Source organism: Sorex fumeus, unplaced genomic scaffold (assembly GCF_029834395.1).
Source record: "Sorex fumeus unplaced genomic scaffold, SorFum_2.1 ptg000081l, whole genome shotgun sequence".
In the NCBI taxonomy this organism is placed as follows: Eukaryota; Metazoa; Chordata; class Mammalia; order Eulipotyphla; family Soricidae; genus Sorex; species Sorex fumeus.
The window spans coordinates 3,647,298-3,672,746 of NW_026606138.1; the positions used below are offsets into that span (position 1 = coordinate 3,647,298).

At 41.3% G+C, this 25,449-nt stretch overlaps 2 protein-coding genes across 3 annotated transcripts in view; both read left to right on the top strand.

Annotated features, from left to right (window-relative positions):
* Window positions 1-18,466, top strand: part of PTPRR (protein tyrosine phosphatase receptor type R) — a 328,064-nt gene extending 309,598 nt beyond the window's left edge. For both annotated transcript variants that reach the window (XM_056130658.1, XM_056130659.1), the window contains one exon: window positions 17,255-18,466. In XM_056130658.1, the coding sequence (XP_055986633.1) occupies window positions 17,255-17,348 (94 nt within the window). In that variant the 3' untranslated portion in view covers window positions 17,349-18,466. The remainder of the gene's footprint in view (window positions 1-17,254) is intronic.
* A 592-nt stretch (window positions 18,467-19,058) lies between these two features.
* The window catches only part of PTPRB (protein tyrosine phosphatase receptor type B), a 124,155-nt gene continuing 117,764 nt past the window's right edge, over window positions 19,059-25,449 (top strand). Inside the window, exons 1-2 of the mRNA XM_056130741.1 lie at window positions 19,059-19,340; window positions 20,590-20,985. Of these exons, the coding sequence (XP_055986716.1) occupies window positions 19,286-19,340; window positions 20,590-20,985 (451 nt within the window). The 5' untranslated portion in view covers window positions 19,059-19,285. The remainder of the gene's footprint in view (window positions 19,341-20,589; window positions 20,986-25,449) is intronic.

Here is a 25,449-nt window from a genome sequence, read left to right on the forward strand (position 1 = left end):
TTTGGGGATGCTCATCCCAGTGGTGCTCAAGGGCTATTCCCGGCCAGTGCTTGGGAGGATGGGTCCTGACAGTTCTAGAGGACGATGCTGGGGACCCAACCGAGGACCAACCCTGTGTACAAAGCATGGAAACAGCATTTTGTGCACTCTCATGGGCCCTGTAACTCATTTTTAAAACCCCAGTTTACTCAATGGCATGTAGATAAGAAACTAGCAAAATATAGACAGTTTTAGAATATAGAACTTCTAACTTCTCCAAATGTCTGATGGTGGTCACTGTCACTGTCCAGCCACTGTTTTCCCATTGTTTATCATTTGCTCGAGCGGGCCCAGTAACATTGTGAGAGACTTGTTACTGTCTTTGGCATATCGAGTACCTCACGGGTAGCTTGCCAGGCTTTGCTGTGCAGGCGGGATACTCTTCGGTAGCTTGCCAGGCTTTTCGAGAGGGGTGGAGGAATCAAAGGCAGAGGAATCAAACTCAGATGGGCCGGGTTGGCTGCATGCAAGGCAAATGCCCTGCCCGCTGTGGTGGTCATGGTCACGGTCCTCCCGTTGTTCATCCATTTGCCCGAGCAGGCCCAGTAAAGTCTCCATCGTGAGACTTGTTGTTACTGTGTTTGGCATATTGAATACGCCACAGGTAGCTTGCCAGGCTTTGCTGTGTGGGCAAGATACTCTCAGTAGCTTGCCGGGCTCTCTGAGAGAGGTGGAGGAATCGAACCCGGCTCAGCTGGATCAGCTTCGTGCAAGGCAAATGCCCTACCGCTGTGCTATCGCTCCAGCCCCGCTGTGGTGGTAGACAAAAAAAAAAAAAATGTAGTGCTTATTAGTGTTACTGAACATGACAAATATAGGCAATTTATACTCAGATCAAAGATATGTAGTTTAGTAATAAAATCAAATGGTGGACTAGAGTGATAATATAGTGGGTAGGTACTTCCTTGCATGTGCCCAACCCAGATTCAATTCCTGGCATCCCATATAGTCCCCTGAGCACCACCAAGAGTAATTCCTGAGTGCAGTGCCAGGAGTAACCCCTGAGTATCTCCAGGTGTAAACAAAAAAACTTTTTTTTAATCACATGGTCTGGATGAGAGATATATGTTTATGGTGATTAGATATGTCCAGTGTAACGGCGATGACAAAGCCATTTGTTGTTTCCTCATTCTCTGGCAGGACATTATTTTTATTGGCTGTAGGGCAACTCCTATTAATAGATGCTACAGTTCTTACTGCAAATTCATGAGTCTGTGACTTTCCTAGTAATAAAACTTTTGAACATATTTTGATCTAAAATAGGATTTCTTGAGGCTGGAGCAAAGGTACAGTGGGTAGGCTGCTTGCCTTTTATGCTGGCAACCTGGGTTCGATCCCCAGCATCCCTTACAGGTTCTCCAAGCACAGCACTCCCGCAGAGGAAGGAATAACTCCTGAGCATTGCCAGCTGTGACCCAAAAAACAAAAAATAAATTAACTGATTAATTAAATAGAACTTCTTAGGTGTCAGAGAGATAGTACAGTGGAAAGGACATTTGCCTTGCACACGCCAACCTGGGTTCAATCCCCGGCATCCTATATGGTCCCCCCAGCACTGTCAGAAGTAATTCCTGAGTGTAGAATCAGGATTAACCCCTAAGCATCTCTGGGTGTGGCCTAAAAAAGCAAATAAAAAGAAATTTTTTTCCAATAGGAGTACATATGCAGTGCCAGGCACCCACACGTATTTTATTTATTTGAATTTAGAAGTACATTTCACAAGGATTAACCTGTAACTACATGTTAGTAATCTCTTATACAAGAGTTTAGTTGCTCCAGGGTAAAATACAATAATCATCACATACTCTCTTCTAAGGAAATTTTTTTATCATTTTTAGCGAATTATTATAACAAGCAATGCACAAAATAAATCATTTAGTGTCTGCTATTAGGGCAGGCTTGGATGGTGGTTGGGAAAATTGGTGGAAAGGTATAATGGTGATAGACTGGAATATTTAATGTCATAAGTTAACATGAACAACTATACAAAAATAAAATTTTTAAAAAGTACATTAAAAGATTATAACTTTATTTCCATCATTTTTTAATTAAAAAAAACAGTGAGTTGCAGATAATTGGGATGAAACATGAGCTGGTGAGACTGATAAATAGACTGCCATTTGAGAATAAGGTGCCAGAGATTACTGGGCCAGCTGTCTATGAGTTTAGTGCTAATCCTGACTTTGCCCTTTATTTTCCATGTGACCACTTATCTCTCTCTGCTTCTCTGTGTATAAAAAGAGGTGGGATGTATCCATAGCTACACTCTCTTCTGATATGAGTTCCTCTTTTATAATAGTGAAGTATTTCATAGAATTCAATGGGATAGATACATTTTGAAATCTATAAAACTTCTAAATTAACTTGCATTCTGAGATTCACCATAGCACATCTGAAAATTAGATATATATTTATTGCTCTGCTGAGAGCACTTGGGTGCAAGACATCTTTGTGCAAGACATCTTTGGGGGATGACATCCAATAAGATGTCTTTTCCATGCTGTGATTTTGAGATTGAGAACTAGTAGACTAACTTTCCAAAATTCCTGTCACATTGAGTCTGTGAAACATTGTTTCTGTAGAGAAAAATGTAATCATACTAAAGAACAGTCATTAGGTCTGGCAAGATAGTACAGCAGGTAGGATGCTGTATTTTCATACTCCCAACCAGGGTTAAATAGATCCCCAGCATCCCACATGGGCCATGAGCACTACCAGGAGTAATTCCTGAGTGCAGAGCCAGGAAGTACACCTGAGAATTGCCGGGTAGACAATGCACCCCCACCCCACGGCTCCCTGCCTGTAATAGTAGACAGTCATTTCATTTGCTGAAAACCTCCTAGGAAAGGTATGGTTTTAAAAAATCTGTTAGAATATTGTAAAAACAAAACAAAGCACACACACACATTCTATAAGGAGAATCTAAGCATCAAAGGAGGGAATAAATTACTCAAGGTCACATAGTAAATTTGAACTGTCTTTTTCTCACACTGAACTGAACTTTTTTTTTTCTGGGTCATACCCAGCAATGATGGAGCAATAGCACAGCGGGTAGGGCATTTGCCTTGCATGCAACCAACCCGGGTTTGATTCCTCCATCCCTCTCGGAGAGCCCAGCAAGCTACCGAGAGTATCCCGCCTGCTCGGCAGAGCCTGGCAAGCTTCCCATGGCATATTCGATACACCAAAAAGAGTAACAAGTCTCACAATGGAGACGTTACTGGTGCCCGCTTGAGCAAATCGATGAACAATGGGAGGACAGTGCTCCGGTGCTACCTGCAATGCGCAGAGTTTACTCTTGGCTTTGAACTTCAGAATTACTCCTGGCAGTGCTCAGGGGACCATATGGGATACTGGGAATCGAACCCAGGTCGAACACATGCAAGGCAAATGCCCTACCTGCTATATTATCACTCCCGCCTCCTGTGAATTGAACTTTGAATTTTGCTCTAATCAGATTGGTTTATTTCTCCATTTATTTGGCTCCAAAAAACTATTCTCTTCTGAATGGGAGACCTAGATGGATTAACCTCAAGATTAATTAGAGGAGGGGAAGTTAATGTTCTGATCCTGCCTTGGAAAATGCTAAATGGGCTTCTATACAGGCCAGGAAAATTGTTTATCTCTGATAATTTCAGTTTATATTACTATATAATTAATATCTTGGAATGATAAGTAAATGAGCTTTCCATTACCAGCATGACTTTGAAAAGGGATAGTTTGCTCAATCATGTTTTCTTACTAACATGTTACTATACATACACATAGATCAATCATTTTCAAAAACTATAATGAAATAAACTGATAACATTGTACTACACTAAACTAATATAATGCTGCCTTATTACTTAGAGAGTCTTCTAGAACATGTTTAACTCTTTCCTTTAAATCATTAGTCTAGTGTTGTGACTATAGTAGCTAATTAAGAATGCCAGATAAGCAATGCCAGTTGCGAGCCAGAGATGTAGTACAGCGGGTAGGACGCTGGGTTTGATCCCCCACATCCCGTATGGTCCTCTGAGCACTGCCAGGTGTGATCTCTGAATGGAGAGTCAAGAGTAACCCCCGATCACCCCAAAATGAAAAACAGACAAACAAAAAGAATGACAGTTGCTATGAACATTAAACCAACCAGTATTCACTGTATTTACTTGACTTTCATGTGAACACCAAGGTTTCTCAGTGTGAGATAATGACAGAAGTCCATTTACACACCATATATGAGATAAGCAGTGGTTATTTTCATAATAAAAGCAATAATTTATCATAACAAAAAAGGCCCAGGTAGTGCCTCATGTGCACACAGATGTTACAGGAGAAGGATTATAGGCAATACGTGACCATCAGAACATACCTCGGAGGAAAGAAATGTTGTTCCACTGCAGGTTGACTTCAGGAAATTTTTCCATGTCTACTATTTTTTCTTTAACCCCAATTGGCATCTCTGGACACAGGAAGAACTTGAAAAGGGAATTTGGGAAGTTAAGTACATAAAATATTATACAATCCCAAGACCCCTTTTCTTTCCTTTCCTTTCCTTTCCTTTCCTTTCCTTTCCTTTCCTTTCCTTTTTTTTCTTCTCTGGAAACAGGAAACAATTTGTCTAATCATCCTTTAGGAAAGTCAGTGATGGTATCTGCTGATGTCTTTTTACATCCTTACCTTCGAGACCTTAAATTGGAATGACAGCCAAAGACCTTACTTGTGCTTTTCTAGACAGGATAGAAAAATGCTTCCAATGTGCGTCATATCATTGTTTAAATGTTTTGATTAATCACTTTACTTTGATGACCTTTTTTTTTTTCACTGTAACACTCTGAAGAGGAATATGTATGTCACCAGTTTCCTAGGCTAATATGTGTTCCCCAGATATTCTTTATTTACAAAGCTACAAAGTTAAAATTTCTTCCTTTGGGGGCTGGAGCAATAGCACAATGGGTTGGGTGTTTGCCTTGCATGAAGCCAACAAGGTTCAATCCTAAGCATCCATGTGGTCCCCAGAGCCCACCAGGAGTGAATCCTGAGTGCGGAGCTAGGAGTAACTCCCAAGCATCACCAGGTGTGGCTCCAAAAACAAAAACCAAAAACAAATTTCTGCTTTTAGTATCCTTGTTGATCAGTTCTGCCTCCCACTCTACTTTGCTCTGCATTCCAACTAATCACGCAAGTTTCTTCTATTAGTGGATCTCAGAGATCCTATTTGAAGATAGGTATTTGAAATTTGAGGGATTATTTATTTTGAGGACACTTAAAAATGAATCTTTAGAAGTTGGTATGAACTTACTTTCATCATAGATACTGAGCCTATAACAAGGCTTTGTAAAACAGATTGTGACAAGGGAAATCTCCCAAGGGACTTCCATAACAATCTTCTTCTTTTCAGCCTGGAGTTAAGTACTAAAATGGATGTCCAAAAAAAAAAAGTTAACAAATTTCAGGGAGAAATGGAAACCCATCTAATAGTAACTAAATTATCATTTGATATGTGATGGATTTGTGCCCTCTAATTGTTTTGGAACACACCTATTAAAAAAAAAAACTTCTGTTAAGTAGATGTGGTCAGAAGTAGTTATAATCACATCTCTGTGTACTTACTTTCTTTCCCTCCTGGATAGGACATGTGTATAAAGACATGAGGTGAACATTTCTCAGAGACACCCTGAGTTATCCCAGGGAGTATTAGCACCCCTAGACTCTGGCACAAGCTAGTGGTGCTTTACCCATGAGGCCCATTAACATCCACACCTTTTGTTCTAAATTTACTGTACCAAACTTTACCACAAGAATTCCAGATTTGAAAATAATAAAGAGCCAAGGAGTGTAGATTCCATTGTTAACCCAGAAGTGAGTCACCACTGCAGAATTTCTTGTGTCTACTGATTAGACCGGATGCACGCTGGGTGGTGCAGCAGGAAAGGCTGCTGCTCTCTGTATGTGTGAGTGAATAGTCACAAAAGGTCACAGTTTTAACATGTTAAAAACCAAATCTCTCTCCTGGGCATCAGGAGGGTTTTTTTCAACACTCCCTTCCAGTACCAAAGGGAGGGAAAATGATATTTTTTTTTTCCTTCTAACCTGAGTTTCCCCTCAGCAAAGCCAGCTACGTGCTTCTCTGCAGGAACACAGAGATGACAGTTTGGGGCTTTTGGCAAGGTGAATGTGATAGGAGATAGCTGGCATTTCTGAAAGGACAACATGGCTGAGTCCCATCTGGCCTGCCCACAAACTGCCCATGGTCTGTAGTGACAGAGAAATTAGAGGGCCAATACCAGTTTTGCAATTTTGAGGGGCGGGAAAAAAAGGTCCTTTTTTTCACAGCATGGAACGGATGGAAAAGTAATTTGTTAACTAAACCAAGGCTTTTCTGAAAGGGAAATGTGGCTTTCTTAATATTTATACCAGAGCGACCAGAATGAAGCACAGCCACCTCAAGCAACTCAGCTTCACAATGGCATTAAGTCTGCAAGGTGTTAGCGAAGTGCATTCCAAAAGAACATGCAACCTTGATTTAAGACTCACCAAAAAAAACCACTTGGCTAGGTATTTGATGGACTTTCACAATTAAACTCTGCAAAACTTGAAACTGTACTGGGTAAATACTGAGAGTGAGGTTAGTGATTTCCAACATTTATGGTGAACATTTTGGAGACAAAACAGTGGGACAAGCCAATTATCCATATAACACTAACATGGAAAACAATCTGGGATTAAGAGGTGTTTCTAACTGAGAACTTGTCTTCTGGAAGTGGGAAGCTTATCACAGATATGAGGCACAGTGAATGAGGGACCCTGGGACAATGGTGAAGGGAAGAAGATCCCTGGGTGGATGGTGTGGTGCAGGAATAGTTCATGGAACCATACAGTGAAATCCTACTACTAACAGTTTATAACCCAAGATGCCCCTCTCCCCAACTTTAAATTAAAAAGAGTTGCTTAAAGAGGCCAGAGAGATAGTACAATGGATAAGGTGCTTGTCTTGCACATATATGACTTGGATTCGATTCTCAGCATCCCAAAATGTCCCTTGAGCTCTGTCAAGAGTGATCCCTGAGCGCAAGCCAGAAGTATGCCTTGGGCACTACTGGATGTGATTCTGCAAAAGAAAAAAAAAGCCAGGTATGAGCCGGCAGTGATGGGGCAACTGCGGCATCATGGGATGTGGGGTGGAACTGGCACATCCTTCTTGCCCGCCGAGCCCCACAAGCAGCTCCCGGCACGGCCATGGCCCCAGAGGCACACGGATCTTATTCGGAACCGGCAGCTTTTGGCAAAAATGTGTGAATGGACTATGCATTGAGCTATGATGCTGTGCCCGCCCCCCCACACACACACCGGAGGGAAAGGGTGTCTGTCTCTTCTGCCTCCCCGCCCCCCGCCCTCCTCACCCCAGGCATGGTGGCCACTGCCTCAGAGCTTATTGGACATCCAGGTATGAGCCAGCAGTGATGGGGCAACTGCAGCCTCATAGGATGGGGGGCGGAACCAGCACGTCCTACTTGCCTGCTGAGACCATGGGTTGCCCCCCACAAGTGGCTCTCCGGCACGGCCATGGTTCCAGAGGCACACAAACCAACTTTGGAACTTTGAGGCTTTGGGCAGAAATCCTCCAGAATTAATTAGTAAAATATAAGAAATTCAAAATCATATGGTCTTCATAACCAGCAATAGAAAACAAATTATTTCACAATGCCTTTTCAGCAAGTTTGATTGTTGGTGCACCAAATAATAATGGTGCATCTTTAGTCAAAATAATGAATGTAATCGAAGTAGAGAGAGAGTTAAGTGGAAATCATCTGCCTCCCAGGCATGGTGAGGAATGGGAGGTATATTGGGCTTCTTGGTGGTGGAAAATATGCATTGGTGAAGGAATGGGTGTTTGATCATTGTATGACCGAGACTTAAACCTGAAAGCTTTGTAACTGTTCTCACGGTGATTCAATAAATAAATTTAAAAAATTGTTCTAAAACCTGAACCTCATCTTCTACTGAGCTATGGACCTTTAGGTCCCACTAGGGAATCTGCACTCCTGAGAACTCTGTGAGTATCTCCAAGGAGATATTGATATGCTCACACTCATTTGATGCTCACCATCTGATAAAATGTTATTAATGTTATGTTAAATGCAAGCAAAACCATGCTCGCAAGAAGAAAATGGTATGTCTTTAATCATATTGCTAAATCAAAGAGTTCAACTAGAATCTTTCAAAGTCTATATCCACTTCTTTGCATGACAGAAACTGCCTCCACTGGAAAGTGCGTATCTAGACTGGTAACCATTTAAAAATTAATTATCATTTATTTTTATTAATTATCATTTTTCATTAATTTATTAATTTATTTAGGGTATATAAGATGACCCAGTAACTTAAAGCATTTGCCCATCTAGAGTAAGATTGAGAGTTCAAACTAGGTGATTGCCTTAAGTGATTATTTGGCTTTATTGTTTTGTTTTGTTTTGGGGTCATACCCAGCAGTGCTCAGGATTTACTCCTGACTTGCACTCAGGGCTCACTACTGGCTGGGCGAAGAGGACCATATGGATTAGTGGGGATTGAAACAGTTGGCCGTGTGCAAGACAAGTGCCTTACCCACTGTACTACTGCTCTGGCCTGCTGCCTTTAAGTGTTGAGGGGATCCAAATGGTACTTTGTTTGGGATCCTCCAGTGGAAGGTGTCCAGAAAATGATCAATGGGGTAGGAAGTGCCCTCCCATAGTCACGATCACGACAATCCTATTGTTCCTCGATTGCCTCGAGCAGGCACCAGTAACGTCTCCTTCGTCCTAGCCCTGAGATTTTTTAAAAAGTGCCATATTCAAGGCTCTTTCAGGGTTAGGAGAATGAGACCCATCATTGTTACTGGTATTTGGCATATTGGGTACGCCACGGGGAGTTTGCCAGACTCTGCCGTGTGGGTAGGTTACATTCGGTAGCCTGCCAGTTTGTCCAAAGTAGGAATGAGATAATAAGATGTGAGGGGGCAGGAGACTCTGCCCTGTTCTCTTCCGGGAGCTGGTTTTATAGTCTCTGAGTCTTGGCCGTTGATGGGATTACATGGTGCTAGGGGGCCAGTTGGTGGGTGTGACCCCTGCCTACTGGAATTTAGAGGATCTGGGTGGAGGATGCTCAGCCCCTATCCGAGCAGGCTTGGAGATCTCAGCCCCGGGACCCGCATGTCTTTGTTCCTCTGCCGGTACCTTCATGTGAGTGGAGAGTGGTCTCAGCATGGTGGTGGCTGGCTCTGGAGGTCTTCGGCTGCCGGAACCCTGGTCGGGGCGGGGAGGGAAACTCAACCCGCTCCCCTCCAAGGGGCCCCCGGCGAGGACAGCCAGGTGCGGGGCAGGAAACTCTGCACTGTTCTCTTCCAGGAACACTGCTGCCTTTAAGTGTTGAGGGGATCCAAATGGTACTTTGTTTGGGATCCTCCAATGGAAGGCGTCCAGAAAATGATCAATGGGGTGGGAAGTGCCCTCCCATAGTAAACATAAGGATGTGAACTTAATCCCTACACTGCCTCCCATACACCAAGGCAATCCCGACCACACCATGGACCGGGGTTCCAGGTAAAGGGAGGGGAAAAAAAGAGGTACCGGGGAGACAGAATAAAGGGCTGAATCACATGTTCTGACTGCACAATCCCTAGTATGGCAGGGTCCCCAAACTAGTAGTGGGTGTGGTGCAGGAGGCCCTTTGCAGCCCTAATCCCAAACAACACCACATCAAATTTCCAAACTGCACCTGGTCCAAAGCATCAACAGAATTGGCCCCAGGGTCCCTGAACACTGCTTGGGAGCAAAATCCTTATCCCCATCCTGTCTGCAAAATGAAAGAAACTAGAATCTTTCCCTCTAGGCTTACACAGCCTGGCTGATATTTGATCTACTGCTATATTATATATAGCAGTTGATCAAATATATATATATATATGTAAAATATATTCTCCAAGGTCTTCAGAGGCTTCATCCTAGAATCTTCCAATCAACCATGTTTGGTTAGATAGCACCAACAAATTTACTAATAAAAATAACTAAGAATCTACTGTGTGTGTTCAGCTATGTTTGAAACATTTTTAAGGGTGAGAGAGTACAGGGATTAAGGAATTTTCACTGCATTCAGCAGCCAACTCAGGTTCCATCCTCAACACCGCAAATGGTCCCCCAAGCCCTGACAGGAGTGATCCCTGAGCCCTGAGTATGGCCCCTATAAAACTCCCCAAAAAGCCCAAACATTTGTAATGGGTTTTCTGATTTGGGGGCTACCATTGGAGGATCTGGGGACTGTTTAGGGTGCCTGGGATTGAATCTGGTCTGGCGCTTGCAAAGCAAAATCCTTACTCACTGTGTAACCTTTCTGACCCCTATGCGTTGTTTTGTTTATTTCTTACAACAATAGCATAGGAAGGCACTATTCTTCAATTACCTCATGATTTTACAGACAAGAAAGTTGGACACTAAAAGATGATATAAAAAAGGTTTAAAAAAAGCAATTAGGGGCTGGAGCAATAGCACGGTGGGTAGGGCGTTTATCTTGCACGCAATCGACCTGGACTCGATTCCCAGATTCCCATATGGTCCCCTGAGCACCGCCAGGATTAATTCCTGAGTGCAAAGCCAGGAGTAACCCCTGTGTATCGCCGGGTGTGACCCCCCCAAAAAACTTTAAAAAATAGTAATTAGCATGTGCCAATGATGGTACCAAAGACCTCCAGGTCCCAGCCACCACCATGCTGAGACCACTCTCTGCACACATGAAGGTACTAGCAGAGGGACAAAGTCACGCGGGTTCCGGGGCCGAGATCTCCAAGCCTACTGGGATTTGGGCCGAGCATCCTCCACCCAGAACCTCCAAATTCCAGTAGGCGGGGGTCACACCCACCACCTGGCCCCCTGGCGCGGTGTAATCCCATTAATGGCCAAGACTCAGAGACTATAAAAACCAGCTCCCGGAAAAGAACAGTGCAGTCTCCTGCCCCCGCACCTGACTGTCCTCGCCGCCGGGGCCCCTTGGAGGGGAGCGGGTTGAGCTTTCCTCCCCGCCCCGACCAGGGCTCCAGCAGCCAAAGACCTCCAGGACCAGTCACCACCATGCTGAGACCACTCTCCGCGCACATGAAGGTACTAGCAGAGGGACAAAGTCACGCGGGTTCCGGGACCAAGATCTCCAAGCCTACTGGGATTTGGGCCGAGCATCCTCCACCCAGAACCTCCAAATTCCAGTAGGTGGGGGTCACACCCACCAACTGGCCCCCTGGCGCCGTGTAATCCCATCAACGGCCAAGACTGAGAGACTATAAAACCCAGCTCCCAGAACCGCGCGGCCACATTCGCGGCTGTGTGACATCCTATTATGACATCTTATTATCTTATTCCTACCTTGGACAAACTGGCAGGCTACCTAATGTAGCCTTCCCACACAGCAGAGTCTGGCAAACTCCCCGTGGCATACCCAATATGCCAAATACCGGTAACAATGATGGGTCTCATTCTCCTAAAGAGCCTTGAATATAATCTCAGGGCTAGGATGAAGGAGACATTACTGGGGCCTGCTCGAGGCAATCGACGATTAACAGGATGATTTGTGATTTGTGATTTGTGAATGATGGTACATGTATTGAAAACAGCGCATAGTGTTTTTTGTTTGTTTTTTTTCTCAACATACTCTGTCCCTACTGATAATGAACCTGATAGCCATGGTGTTCCAAACCTCTTAAATCCATCCATCACTCTCATAGCTAATTGAGTTGATCCCTTGCCCTGTGCTCAAGTGATAAACTCCTTTATTGTAAATTACTGCTAGACATTAGGTTTCATAATATAATGTACTGTATATACTGTAGGGTACCAGGGAAGGGGGAGAGATGTACTTAAAGAGAATTCTCCAAAGAGATATGCTGCTTTAAATATATGTACTGCATAAGGATGGTGATTTGGGGTGTGCTGCTTGACTTACGAGAGTCCAGAGAATTGAGGCCCCTTAGGTTTTCTCCACTTAAGTAGCATCTTGATCATTAGAGAAATATTTCAAAAGCTTAATCTTAGTTGAGTTTGAAATATAATCTCTAGAGATCAAATATTGTTTCAGTGTCTCCTCTTTCAAAGGCTGTTGGATGATGTCTGAAAAAGTAAGATACAGTGAGAGAATGAAATGGCATGGGGGGCAGAGAGAGAGAGAGAGAGAGAGAGAGAGAGAGAGAGAGAAGAGAGAGTCTGCTTCTTACTTTTAATGATGAGTTTTTGGTATAACTTTACATGTATGATATAGACTAAGATTTTAAGCATGTTTAGAGAGCCCTGTCTGGCCTGAACTGTAGCTAGATGGAACCAGAGCAATAGTACAGTGGGTTAGACTCTTGCCTTGAATATGCCCACCCAGTTCGACCCCTGACATCCTATATGGTCTCCCAAGCACCACCAGTAGTAATTCCTCAGTAGAGAGCTAGAAGTAACCTCTGAGTATTGCTGGGTGTGGTCCAATAAAATTTTTTAAAATAAAGGTTACTAGAGAATAAATCAAGGCTGTTCTGGATGACGATAAAAATTTTACTAAGTGTTTTAAAAATGATTATGATGAGTTTCCAAATTTAAATTCACCTCTAGTGACTGGATGTCCATTTCTTTATTTTGTTCCATGTTTGCATGATCTACAAGGAGCACAGTACATGTAACCAACTTAGTTTTTTGGTTGTTTTGTTTTGAGGGACATAACGGGAAGTGCTCAGGACTTACTACTGACTATATGCTCAGGTATCACTCCTGGGGTGGCTCAGAGGACTATATGTGATGCGGGGATCCAATCTGTATTCACCACATGAAAGGCAAATACCCTACCTACTGTGTTATCACTTGATTCCCTGTGATAGGTTATATATTTAGTTCTAATAGGTACTTCTCATTGTGGTAAATATAAAAAGCACCATTACTGCCCTAAGAGGATCTACAGATTAGTGAAACAATTTTGAAAGAATTATTCCAGAAAAACATCAAATTACTTAAATTAAAATCGAACCTTGACCCCATATTTTCCTACTCCTTTATAAATGATTGATAAGCAGGTAGAAGGCTTACTAGTTAAATATCAGAAAGACTCCAAGCTGGGAACCAGAAATGCAAGGTGAAAATATTGAATGATAAGAGTGATGTCAGGAAATAAGAATGCTGCATTGAAACCAACAATTTGAAATTAATAGGAATAAACAGAAAGCCCTGCACTTAGTTTCACATTTTCAATAACCTACAAGAGAAAAAACACCTGTCATCTTTCAGTTTCCAAAAAATCCTACAGGCTTTTCATTTGACCTACTGAGTCTTCACTCAATACTCTAAAATTCTCGCTGAGCCCCAGGCTTCGGGTAAATACTGTGTGATCTGAACCCCCAATGCACCTGCAACTGGCAAGCTCATCAGCCTCTGTATGCAGGGAGAAAATATTGCCACTGTCTGGATGTCACTGGGAGTAGACACAACACTTAAGAAGGTCATATTTTACAAAATGGCCTGCAGAAGAGGGAGACTAAATTGGGACTGACAGGGAAACCAGGCTGTATAGAAATATTGAGTGACCACAGGATGTTTAGTCTAGAGAAGAAAAGATTATGGGACTTTGATGGTTGTTTTCCAGCATTTAGAGAGCTATTGTGTGACTACAAGAGAAACCTTGTAGACTTTTTTCGGGTTATTTCAGTTCAACCAATGGGATGAAATTTAGAGAGAGGCAGATTTATTTTGATGTCGTCAAATTTTTTCCTGACAACACTGGAAAAGGCAACCTCGAAAGGTACTTCCTTGCCAGCGAACATTCCAGCAGAAACAGCGACCCATCTTCCCTGCTGCACACCTCTCTGCTCAGGAAAGGCTGCCACACACCAGCAATCAGAAAAAATGATCTCTTTAGAAATCGAGAGATAGTACCACGGGTAGGGCACTTGCCTTGCATGCACCCAACTTGGGTTCAATGTCTGGCACCCATATTCATCCTCAGTGCTGCCGGTGGTGATTCCTGAGTACAGAGCCAGGAGTAAGCTGTGAGGACTGCTAGATGTGGCTCAAAATTCAAAAATAAACAAACAAACAAAGAATACCCCAAAGGGGTGAGAGGCAGAGCAGGTGGATGGTTTACTTGTATGCAGCTGACTGGGTTTGATCCCCAGAATCCAGTGGGGTCCCTGATCCTAGCCGAGAGTGATTTCTGAGTGCAGAGGAAGGAGTAAGCCCTGAGCACTACGGGGTATGCTCCAAATGATCCTGTGAATGATTATTTGAATTCATAAAGTCTAATGCTAATTCTTTCATTTTTATTTCCCAAATGAAGTGAGAAGTAATACAAGTTTCCATACAGCTTCTTTAAGAACCTTCAGATCCTCCAAACATTTTGTTAGTCTACAAGGAATGAGTTCGTTTCTCCTCTTCTCCACCTTTCCTGGCTAAAACAACTTTGTCTTAGTTAACAGAATGTCATACTAAATATACTCCAAACATTCAAATTCACTGTTGGCCCACTTGGGGTAAAATGTGATTAAAAACTAGACTGTGTCTCCTTTCATTCACTAGTTGGACAAGCAAATGCCAGTGCTCACCAAAACATACAAAAGAGGGAAAATCTTGCCTCAAAATGAGGTAAATGGTGAGAGGAAGTTCACAGAGCAGAGCTCCTGAGAAGGAGCACATATAAGTTTCCACACACGGTCTGCAGCTCCCGGAGAAGGATGGTTCCCAGCTGCGTGAGTGCCAGAGGAAGGGAGGCACCTCTCAGCTCCCTGGAGCTGCTCTAATATTTACTGTGCGTCTATCTCCCAAGCTACAAAGTCAAGGCCAGCATTTTCCGGACACCTGTTATGTCTGTTACATGTGCCCAGTGGCCATCATCCAACTTAGAAGATACTTAACATATTCTTCTGGGACAATTCTGAGACAACTTATAACTAAGAAATACTTTGGCCAGAGAGTTGTCTCCAGTAAAACAAAGTACAGAACCCTAAGGGAAAAGATTAGTGAGATGTTTCTTAGATTAGAGAGATAGTATAATGGGTGGGGCACTTGCTTTGACATGGAAAACTCAAGTTCAGCCCCCCCCCCCCCCCGTGCCGCATATGGTCCCCCAAGTCTGCCAGAAGTTATTGCTGAGTATAGAGTCAGAAGTAAGCTTGAGTACTACCAGGTGTGGTCAGAAAACTGTGTGTGTGTGTGTGTGTGTGTATACTTTCTCTCTCTCTATATATATATATATGTATATATGCATATATACATATACATATATATATATTTTTGGGCTGGAGCGATAGCACAGTGGGTAGGGCATTTGCCTTGCACATGGCCAATACAGCCAACCCAAGTTCAATTCCTCCACCCCTCTCAGAGAGCCTGGCAAGCTACGGAGAGTATCTTGCCCTCTCACGGCAAAAGCCTGGAAAGCTTTTTTGTTTGATGAACAACGGGAGGACAGTGACAGTGAGAGAAATATATATTTAGTTAGTTCAGAAGGGTAAAGTTAGGCTTCTTTTCAAACTTTCATTATTGTGATAAACAAGTAAATGTAAAATACTTACTTGTTATTCCCACTAACCAGAAATCATATTACAGTGTGTCAGTGTGTCTTGTTTTCAGTAAAGGACTTAAAGGATATAAAAGTAATACAAGTTAATGGTGACAGTTGCTTAGAAGAGCTAGCTGGAATATTAATTTGAAATGAGTTGTTTAGTCGCAGTGATGTACAGGACATCAAACAATAACAGTGATACTACTCTGTCACTGTCACTGTCCTTCCGTTGTTCATCGATTTTCTCGAGTAGGCAGAACCCGGTTCAGTAACTGGAAAACATTTACATGACTATCTGGTAGATTTTCCATGTAAAAGAACCATTACTACACTAAAATAAAAAAGTGATGTAGCCATTTTATAGAAAGAAGAACAGGGAAAGCATAGTTATTTTTCATGAAGGCAGCTATCTTCTACTAACCCAGAAGAAAAGGTCTGCATAATAGTGATAATAAAAATCACGACAATCATGACCATCCTGTTGTTTATCGATTGCCTCGAGCAGGCCCCAGTAACGTCTCCTTAGTCCTAGCCCTGAGATTTTTTTTAAAAAAGTTCCATATTCAAGGCTCTTTCAGGGTTAGAAGAATGAGACCCATCATTAATAAAAATAATAAAGAAGAAAACACAAGGCTCATTTTCCTCTTTTCAACCCATTTAAGGTCTATAACCCATTGTATTTACACAATAACATACAACTGGCAAAAGTTATTTACATATAATCAGTTATACATTCTCGGGAAATTTCTCATTTTACTCATTGAAAAGCACCATTTGGACCAGACAGTTAGTACAGCAGATAAGGCTCTTGCCTCACATGCTGCCAGCCCAGGCTCGCTCTCTAATATGGTACCCCAGTAAGCCCTCACAGTCAGCCATGGCCCCCAAACCAAGCAAAACAGAAACATCAACATCTCAGAGTAAAATTTTATTTGGTAAAACTTTTTCAGTCAATTTTGATCCAAGTGTATGAAACATGTCAACATAAAAATGAATGAAAAGTCACGCAGAAAGTTAATACCAAAAATCCAAATAGAAGAATTTATTTAAATTTCACTGTAATCCTATGAAATTGATTTCCAATTATTTTTCTTACATGGAAGAAACAGGCGGATTTGGAAATGGAAAGGGCTTTTGAGGAATTTGCCCAAGATCACAGAGCTAAGAATTCACATACAGATGATTTAGACTCACTCTGGCTGGATCTAGGGTCCAAGTGTTTAACCTTTAAGCTAGACTGTCTTTCTGTGAATGTTATGTAAAACCATTAGAAAAACTTAATCAAGTAGCTAGTGTGTGAGAAGAACCACATTAATTCCTTTACATAGTTAGTTTATTAATTTCACTGCTTGGGCATTTTGATCACTGTTAAGAGAGCTTAAAAAAAAAGTCACCTAGAGGTGAGAGCAATAGTATAACAGGTAGGGTGCTGTCCTTGCATACAGCTGACCCTCATTCGATCCCCAGTACCCAGATGGTCAGGAGTGATCCCTGAGAACAGAACCTGGAGTAATCCCTGAGCACCAGAAGGTGTGGCCCCTAAACAAAACACAACAAAAACATCACTGCATCAACCACTCTGTATGTCTTATAGGTATGGTATAATACCCTACTCTGTATTGTTTGTGTTTGTGTTTGTAGGATACCATCAATAAGAAATTCTTGTATTATCTTTTCCTTACAGGGGTGGAATGGTCCAAACTAGTGAGCAATATGAATTTGTGCATCATGCTCTGTGCCTGTATGAGAGCAGACTTTCAGCAGAAACTGTTCAGTGATTCTTCAAAGCTGATCAGACCATCAATATCTAAGGGTGATTAATCAGTTACCCACTTGAGGCTCCTGAAAGGCGCTTCCGGCAAGATGGAAAGAGAAGCCCTAACATCAAGCTCTGGCATGGATTGTGGAAGACTTGGCAACATATTAAAGATAGCCCAGTCCTTTGTATACATGAATGCAACTGTAAGCATCCCTGACATTATTTTGAAGGTCCTTTGCTAATGGAGGTATGATACATTTTTCACACAGCCTAAGATGGAATCTGTTTTATCTCATTGACTATTTGCCACACAGATGTATCTATGAAATACTCAGTAATGTGTCATCAGATGACGACAAGAGCTGCTGAAGAAATTATTGTTTTTTAGATGCTTTGATGTTTGCAAATTCCGTCTTGTGAATAGACTGTCAGCTATTAAACTGTTACTGTTTTAAGTGCTATTACCCTTCTTGGTTACCAGAATCTTGCCACTACTGTTGGAAGTGATTGAAAATGAATTTTTAACAATAAGTCTGTGTTTTGAAAAAAAATCAAAAGCAGCAACTACTTTATATGAAGATGTGTCTTGATAATATCACCTATTAAATGTGTATTCATCAGTACCTCCTATCAAATAATTACAGAGCACAATGACTGTCATTGGGTATTACATGTATTTATTCTCTATTATTGGGCATAGGGGCAGTTTCTGCTTGAGAGTTCTATTCATCGTATTTCTACTCTTTGAGTCATTTTACTTTAAAGAGAAAAAACAAATTTGTAACAATTATGATGTAAGAAGAATTTTAAATACTTGTCTCTCTTTTATTAAGAAGGACTTTTTGAATTTGCTGCCTACCTGGAATCTATCTTTCAAAAAAGACAGATGCCTTTAGGACTAATGTAACTTTTCCCATTTCCAGAGATTCTTCAAAGGACTCTGCCGTGGATATGGCATTCAGAAATTTAAGAAACGTTAAATTTCTGAATGAAATTTCTGAATGATTTGAATCCTCAAGAGACAAAGTTTTTAAAATATATACACTCAGTAAACACTAGATGTTCTGTTCAAATATTAATTTTTAATGCAATTCTGTTGACTTTGTTTCGTACTGCCAATAAACTCTTAATACTTCATATTGACTGAAGCATGTTTTTTTTTCCTATTGGAAAGATACTATTCTCTTTAGGGGGGAGCCTGAAAGTGATAATGTGATGATGGATTTAAGTTTAGTCTGGACCTCACCCTGATGGAGATAACTATCTGAGCATGTACTATTGTTATCCTTAGAAAGATAATGATCTAGAAGTGTCACCATCAGTATGTGGTTTTCCTCAATAACTCTCAGCAGATCATTACACAAACAACCCATGTCAATGTCTATATGACACTTGTCATTGGTGATCTTGAATGACACATGAATTACATGATTTGTATTTATCCACAGAACCACCTGAAGAAATTTAACACTGTAGGAAGAGTAAATCATCTGTGATTATAGGTCCCTTCTAGTCTTTGCTTCTCTTATCTGGGTCCCTTCTTCTTTCTAGAGGTGAAGAAGTAGACGTGTGCCAAAGGGATGCTGGGAGAAAATTTAGGAGAGTTTTCATTTGTTTGCTGGAGACTGGGTTTTTTACCCCCCTACACACACACACCACACACACACACACACACACACACACACACACACCACACACACACACTCAGAGAAAGAGGGAGAGAGAAAGAGAGAGAGAGAGAAAGAGAGAGAGAGAGAGAATCATATTCCCTTCTTTCTAAGGAAACAGACAAAAGGACACTGGTGTAAAACTTCCCCAAACAATTCAATAGGAGGAAGTGCTCGTCACTGACTTTTTCCCCCCACCATGAAGGCACATTTCCTTTCTAGTCTTTGCTTCTCTTATCTGGGAGAATTTTTTGCCCCCAGTGAAACATGAACAGCTGTTAACTGGAAAATGGAGGCAGAATTGTACGTGGTGGTTCTTACCTGCGTGATCTTCGGAGGCTCAGGTGAGTGGGTGGCCTCAGTTTCCTCCCAGATTTCTCTGGGCGCCAGCAGGGGAGTCGCTTGTGCTTTGGAAAACGCCTGAAATAAAGCGGAAATGGAGCCAAGTCTCCATGGCAGTTTAGCCAAAGGCGATGAGGAGGGGGAAGAGACGGGGCCAGCTCTGCCCACACCAGGGGGATTTCTCTAAAAGCAAATAACAGCCTCCTCTGACCCTCTCCCTGCCCTGGGCAGCTTCTGAAATGGCCTCTGCAGAGCAGAGAGACCAAAGAGGCCAGAGGAGAAATTGCTGTTCTGTGTCACAGTCTGTGACATTCTCCATGTTTTTCAGGTGGTGGTTTTCCTTTTCTTTGTGTTCAAGAATAGAGGAGATCTAATCCAAGGGGCTGGAGAAGGGTGATGTGTTGTATTTGGAAGTTGTTATTTGGAAGGAAGGTGTGCATATTTTCATGGTCGAGTTGGGTCCATTAGATAAAAGCACATTAAAGCTTAAAAATGGTTCCTGAGCAAGAATATCTCTTTTGAATGCTGAGGTTTAAATACTGAGTACTGACTATTTTTGCCTTGAGAAATACTTTTTAAAAAAAACCTACTGGTGTTTTGGAGGAAAACTGTAGCTATTGGCACAAAATAAAGAATATTTTTCTCCATGACTACTAAGAAATGTAATCTGTGATCATCAATACTTACTAACGAAGAGGCTGTTGTTCAAAGAGGTGGAAATCTTTGTGTGTGTGTGTTTTTTAAGATGAATCTATTTCGTTTTTTTAAATTTTCCTACGTTTATTTACAAATTCTTGCTAGATGGTAAGTTAAGGATAGGAAAAAAAGGGGGTACTTCTTTTAGAGAGAGGAGGTGGGAAAATAATCTGACTTCTTTTAGAGAGAGGAGGTGGGAAAATATTCTGACTTCAAATATACCTGGACTTTTTATAACTTCAGTGTATCTAAGTCAAGAGGCAAAACTACCACGCCATGTTCTGTGAATGGTTTTGTTTCTTGTCTATACTTCCTTTGATTATTTCAGTGGGGGTGTGTTTTCTTCCCTAAACCACGTGAAGCTAAAAGGAGCTAAGTGTGACATTTTGACATTGTCAACATTGGGATTTTTAAAAATCACACCTTTGAATCTGGGCATACTGAAATCATAACAAAATATATGTAAACTTCATATTTTCACTTCACTGACTTATGGATGAATTGTTTCATTTTCCAATGAGCTCCACAGTGTCTCACGGGTTTTTCGTCTTTCAGAGGGGTTTCAGATTGTTCATGTCCAGAAACAAGTGTGCCTTTTAAAAACTGAGATAGTGGCCATAGGCTCTTGTAATGGCACCAACCAGAACCAGCAGTGGATGTGGACTGAGGAAGCAAAGCTCCTTCATGTAAAGTCAGCATTGTGCCTGGGCGTCTCCAATTCATCAACTGGTACTACCCGATCAGTCACCTTTGCCCCCTGCTCCCAGGCACCCCAGTGGACGTGCTATGCAAATGACGGGTACCTTGAGGTTGGAAATACTTCTCTCTTTCTCAAGAAACATAGCTTTAAAGTAGTGGTCAAGAAGGGCAGGAAGTACCTCCATAGCTGGATGAAAATGGATGTCAACAAGGAAGGAAAATCAGTTCGTGAACGACTCTGCTCTAAAAAAGGTGAGCTATTTCTTTCAGAATCAATTCTGAAAGCTCTTCTGCTTAATGTTTTGTTTGGTTGGGGTTTTTTGGACATTAAGGTTCAAGGGAAGTTCACCTACCCCAATCAAATTCTCATGGAAGAAACTTAAACTAATGGAAATGGAGTATACGGTGCCCTAGAACTTGGAATCTTTCATTATCCTCATGAAAATTTGCCCAACTTTTCTCTTTTACTCTTTCTTTCTTACTCTAATTGCTTTTTAAAAATTTATTCACTTTTGTAGTTTCTCTTTTGTGCCAGACACTACACACTTTGAGTACTACAATATAGATCTAGACACATAAACAGCTTACATATAAATAGCTAAAGATAACCATGTGGAAATTAATAATCTTGCTGATGAATACCCTTATCTTTTCAGAATATCAAAATAGTGATTGATAAAACTGGGAAGATAGGGGGTAGGGCACTAGTCTTGCTCTCAGATGGCTCCAGTTCAATCCCCAGCATCCTGTATGGTCCCCCAAAACTGCCAGGAGTAATTCCTGAGTGCAGGGCCAGGAGTAAACCCTATACATCTCTGGGTGGGGGCCAAAACAAACCTCTCCCTACCTCTCCTCAAAAAAGACTGAAAAGATAATTTGGCATATCTTTTTCACTAATGTGTAGGAATAAATCTTTTGTAGGCAATATTCCAAGGTGCAGTCAGAACTTTCTAATTTGACAAATATTAGTATACTTAACTTAAATGATGAACGCAGAGGAGAATTTTTTTTATCTGCACACAAATTCTTAGTATAGCACATAGAGCAGTTCTGTGCTCAGAATTTTTATTTAGAAGTTCAGCGTAGTTTTCTATTTCACCTATTCATTTTATTGCTTATTTGCTTCTTTATTAGAGATTTGTTTACAAAGTCAGAAAAGATAAAATTAGAAAACTCGTGCATTTTAGGTACAAATGAACCAAACACATCACTGGAGAAATTATCTAGCTACAAAGACATTCATTAAGGAAAACAAAGTTTATCATGATTAAGTAAAATTATCTCAGATGGTGTAATAACATCTCAGGTATTAATCTGATGTAATATCTCAGATGGTATAATAACAGAGGATGCTTAGAACCCAAAGTTGTTGTTTTTTTTTTGCACCTCGCGATGCTCAGGGGTTTCTCCTGGCTCTGCACTCAGGAATTACCCCTGGCAGTGCTCAGGGGATCATATGAGATGCTGGGAATTGAACCCGGTCAGCCTCGTGCAAGACAAATGCCCTACCTGCTGTACTATAGTTTCAACCCCAACCCAAAGTTTTTGTCTCCTTGTCTAGTGTGCATTCCATTTTAACAGTAGTTTCCAAATATTTGACTTTTGTTCACCTAGCTACATCTGAATGAGGAAGAAATTATTTCTTCCTACACTATCACCTCCAAGATTCTTATTCAAGGAATCTAGATTTGGGCATTATATATATATATATTCATATATATAAATACTTATATTTTATATATAGTCATATATGTGTATATATATATACATACATATATATATATATATATATATATATATATATACACTAAAGCTTCCCAGGTCATTTTGATTTATATCCCCATTTGGATATCAGCCTCCACTGTAACTTTAAGTCTTTCTGTTATTTGTTGGTTTTTTTTATTAATTTATTTATTTTGGCTTTTTGAGGCAATCACACCTGGCATTGCTCCAGGGTTACTCCTGACTCTACACTCAGGTATTACTCCTCTTGTGCTTAGGGAATCATATGAGATGCCCGGGATCAAACCCAGGTCTGCTGCCTGCAAGGCAACCGCCCTACCCACTGTACTATCTCTATCACTCCAGCCCCTAGGTGATTTTTAAGGTTGGTTTGTGCCTTACCCTGTGGTCTTCAGACAATTTTAACCCCTTCATTTCATAGCTTAGGCAGCGTTTAGCCACATGCCAATTGAATACAAGTGTTCTCTTCTACAATGGACATTGACTGCTATAGTTTCTATCTTATAGTTCTTATTAAACTTTTGAGGGACTGGAGTAATAATATAGCAGCTAGGGCATTTGCCTTGCAAGTGGCCAACCCAGGTTGATCCCCAGCATCCCATATGGTCCCCCGAGCACTGCCAGTAGTGATTTCTGAGTGCAAAGCCTAGGGGTAGCCCTGATGTTGCCAGGTGTGGCACCAAAACAAACAAACAAAACAAAACAACTTATTATTATTATTATTGGTTTTAGAATATGAATAGAAAAATTAATTATAAAATTGACATTTATCAGAGGATATACATACAGTCTGTGACACAAGTTTATGTAATTTTTTCTGCTAATCTGATGATGCCTTTCTTAAACTATGCACAAATGTAATTTTTCCCATTGTACTGTCATATACACAATTGAGATTCCTCTCCAATTCCCAGTCAGAACTTAAATAACTGAATATTCTTTCTTTAGAAAAAATTGGGAGTAGGGGGTTTCCACTATACCCAGGTGTGCTCAGGAGTTATTCTTGGCTTTGTGTTCAGGAATCACTTCTGTCGGTGTATGGGGGATAATATGCAGTGCCATCTAATTCAGGTCAGCTGGGAGCAAGTCAAGTACCTTTAAAGTACATATTAATTAAGATAAAAGATAGAAGATATTCAAGAAAAAATGTCTTCTCTGTGTGCGTCTGTGTGTGTATGTGTGTGTGTGTTTGTGGGCAATAGGGAGACAATTAGGGTCACACCTCATGGTGCTCAGGGGCTATTCCTGTTCTACACTAAGGATCACTCCTGGTGATTCTCTAAAGGGTGCTGGAGATCAAACCCATGTTGGCAGCACACAAAGAAAGCACCCTGCCACCTGTACTGTCTCTATGGCTCCAACTTCTCTGATCTTTATCCAAAACTTGTCTAAGAGTAGACTTCACTTCAAAAGTAAGGGATATAATCAATCTTATACAATGAATATGCTGTACTCAAAATATGTCCATTAAGTGCATTAAGAGACTGAAATGAGTATCAAGATAAAAGCAAAGTTAAAATATGTACAATTGGGTCCGAAAATAACACAGCAGGTATGGCACTTGACTTGCACGCAGCCCACTCTGGATCTTTCCCCAGCATTATGTATGGTTATCTGAGCACTTCCAGGAGAGATCCCTGAGCACAGAGCCAAGAGCACATCCTGAGCACATACAGGTGTAGCCCCAAAACAAAAACAAAACAAAGACCAAAAAAATGGACCATTTTGGCCCAGGAGAAAGTATAAGGCATATACATGCCTTATATGTGCAAGGGCCTGAGTTGGATCCTTGACACTACAAGGCTCCAGAGATCTGCCACTTGTAACCCTGATGGCTCCCAGAGTACTGCCACCCTGGGCACCACATTGCTGGGCCTAAGCACAGACACATGAAGAGCTCACTGCTAAGAGCTCAGGGGTGTCCCATGGCTCCCAAAATATTGCTGGAGGTGGCCCCTATTTTCTAAAACACTGAAGACTCTTATGTTTAAATATGCATAAATGCAACATATAGTTATTTTGCCTCTTCTATACAAAATTATGTCTAGTCCATCTATAGCATGAAAACTCATAAAGGTATCAGGAAATTCATTATAAAAAAATTAAATTACTCTCAGATCTTTGTAGTGAATAATTTCAAAAGAACTTTCAAAGCAAGAGTTAGTAATTGGTATAAAGAAACACAAATATGAATGCTATTCACAAATATGAATGGATATTATATATTAAGTTCTTCAGTCAAAGATACCATATCTATGACTTAATTTGGACCAGACATTTTATTTTTTGTAAGCGTACATTCATGACGACACCTAAGGAGACAATATTTCTCTATAACCTTCTCTGTTCCAGAGAGGTACTCACAACTGGGGGTGCCCCACGCAAGTGATTTTTCAATTCAGGCTTCACTTCAGAATCATAATGGAACTGTCAAAACAATCTTGATGACAAGATTTTTTCTCTAGTACAATTAAAGCATGCATAGTATTTTTAAAACCTTTAAAGGTGATTCTAAAGTACAGCCAAAGCTGAAAATCACTAATTATATTTGATTTTTGTATCTTTAATGTATAATAGGAACTTGAGTCTGGCGCCTTAGCAATAGTACAGTGGTAGGGCGTTTGCCTTGCACGCAGCCAACATGGCCGACCCGAGTTTGATTCCTCCGCCCCTCTCGGAGAGCCCGGCAAGCTACCGAGAGTATCTCACCCGCTCGCAAGCCACCAGTGATGTATTCGATATGCCAAACACAGTAACAACAAAGTCTCCAATGGAGACGTTACCGGACCCGCTCGAGCAAATGTATAATAAGCTCTTAAAACCTAAGACTCATGAGTGGAAACTACTGTGCAGAGCATAAAAATATTACAGGCTAAAGGAACACTTGTAGGCTGGAGCGATAGTACAGCGGGTAGGCCGTTTGCCTTGCACGCTGCCAACCCAGGTTCGATTCCCAGCATCCCATATGGTCCC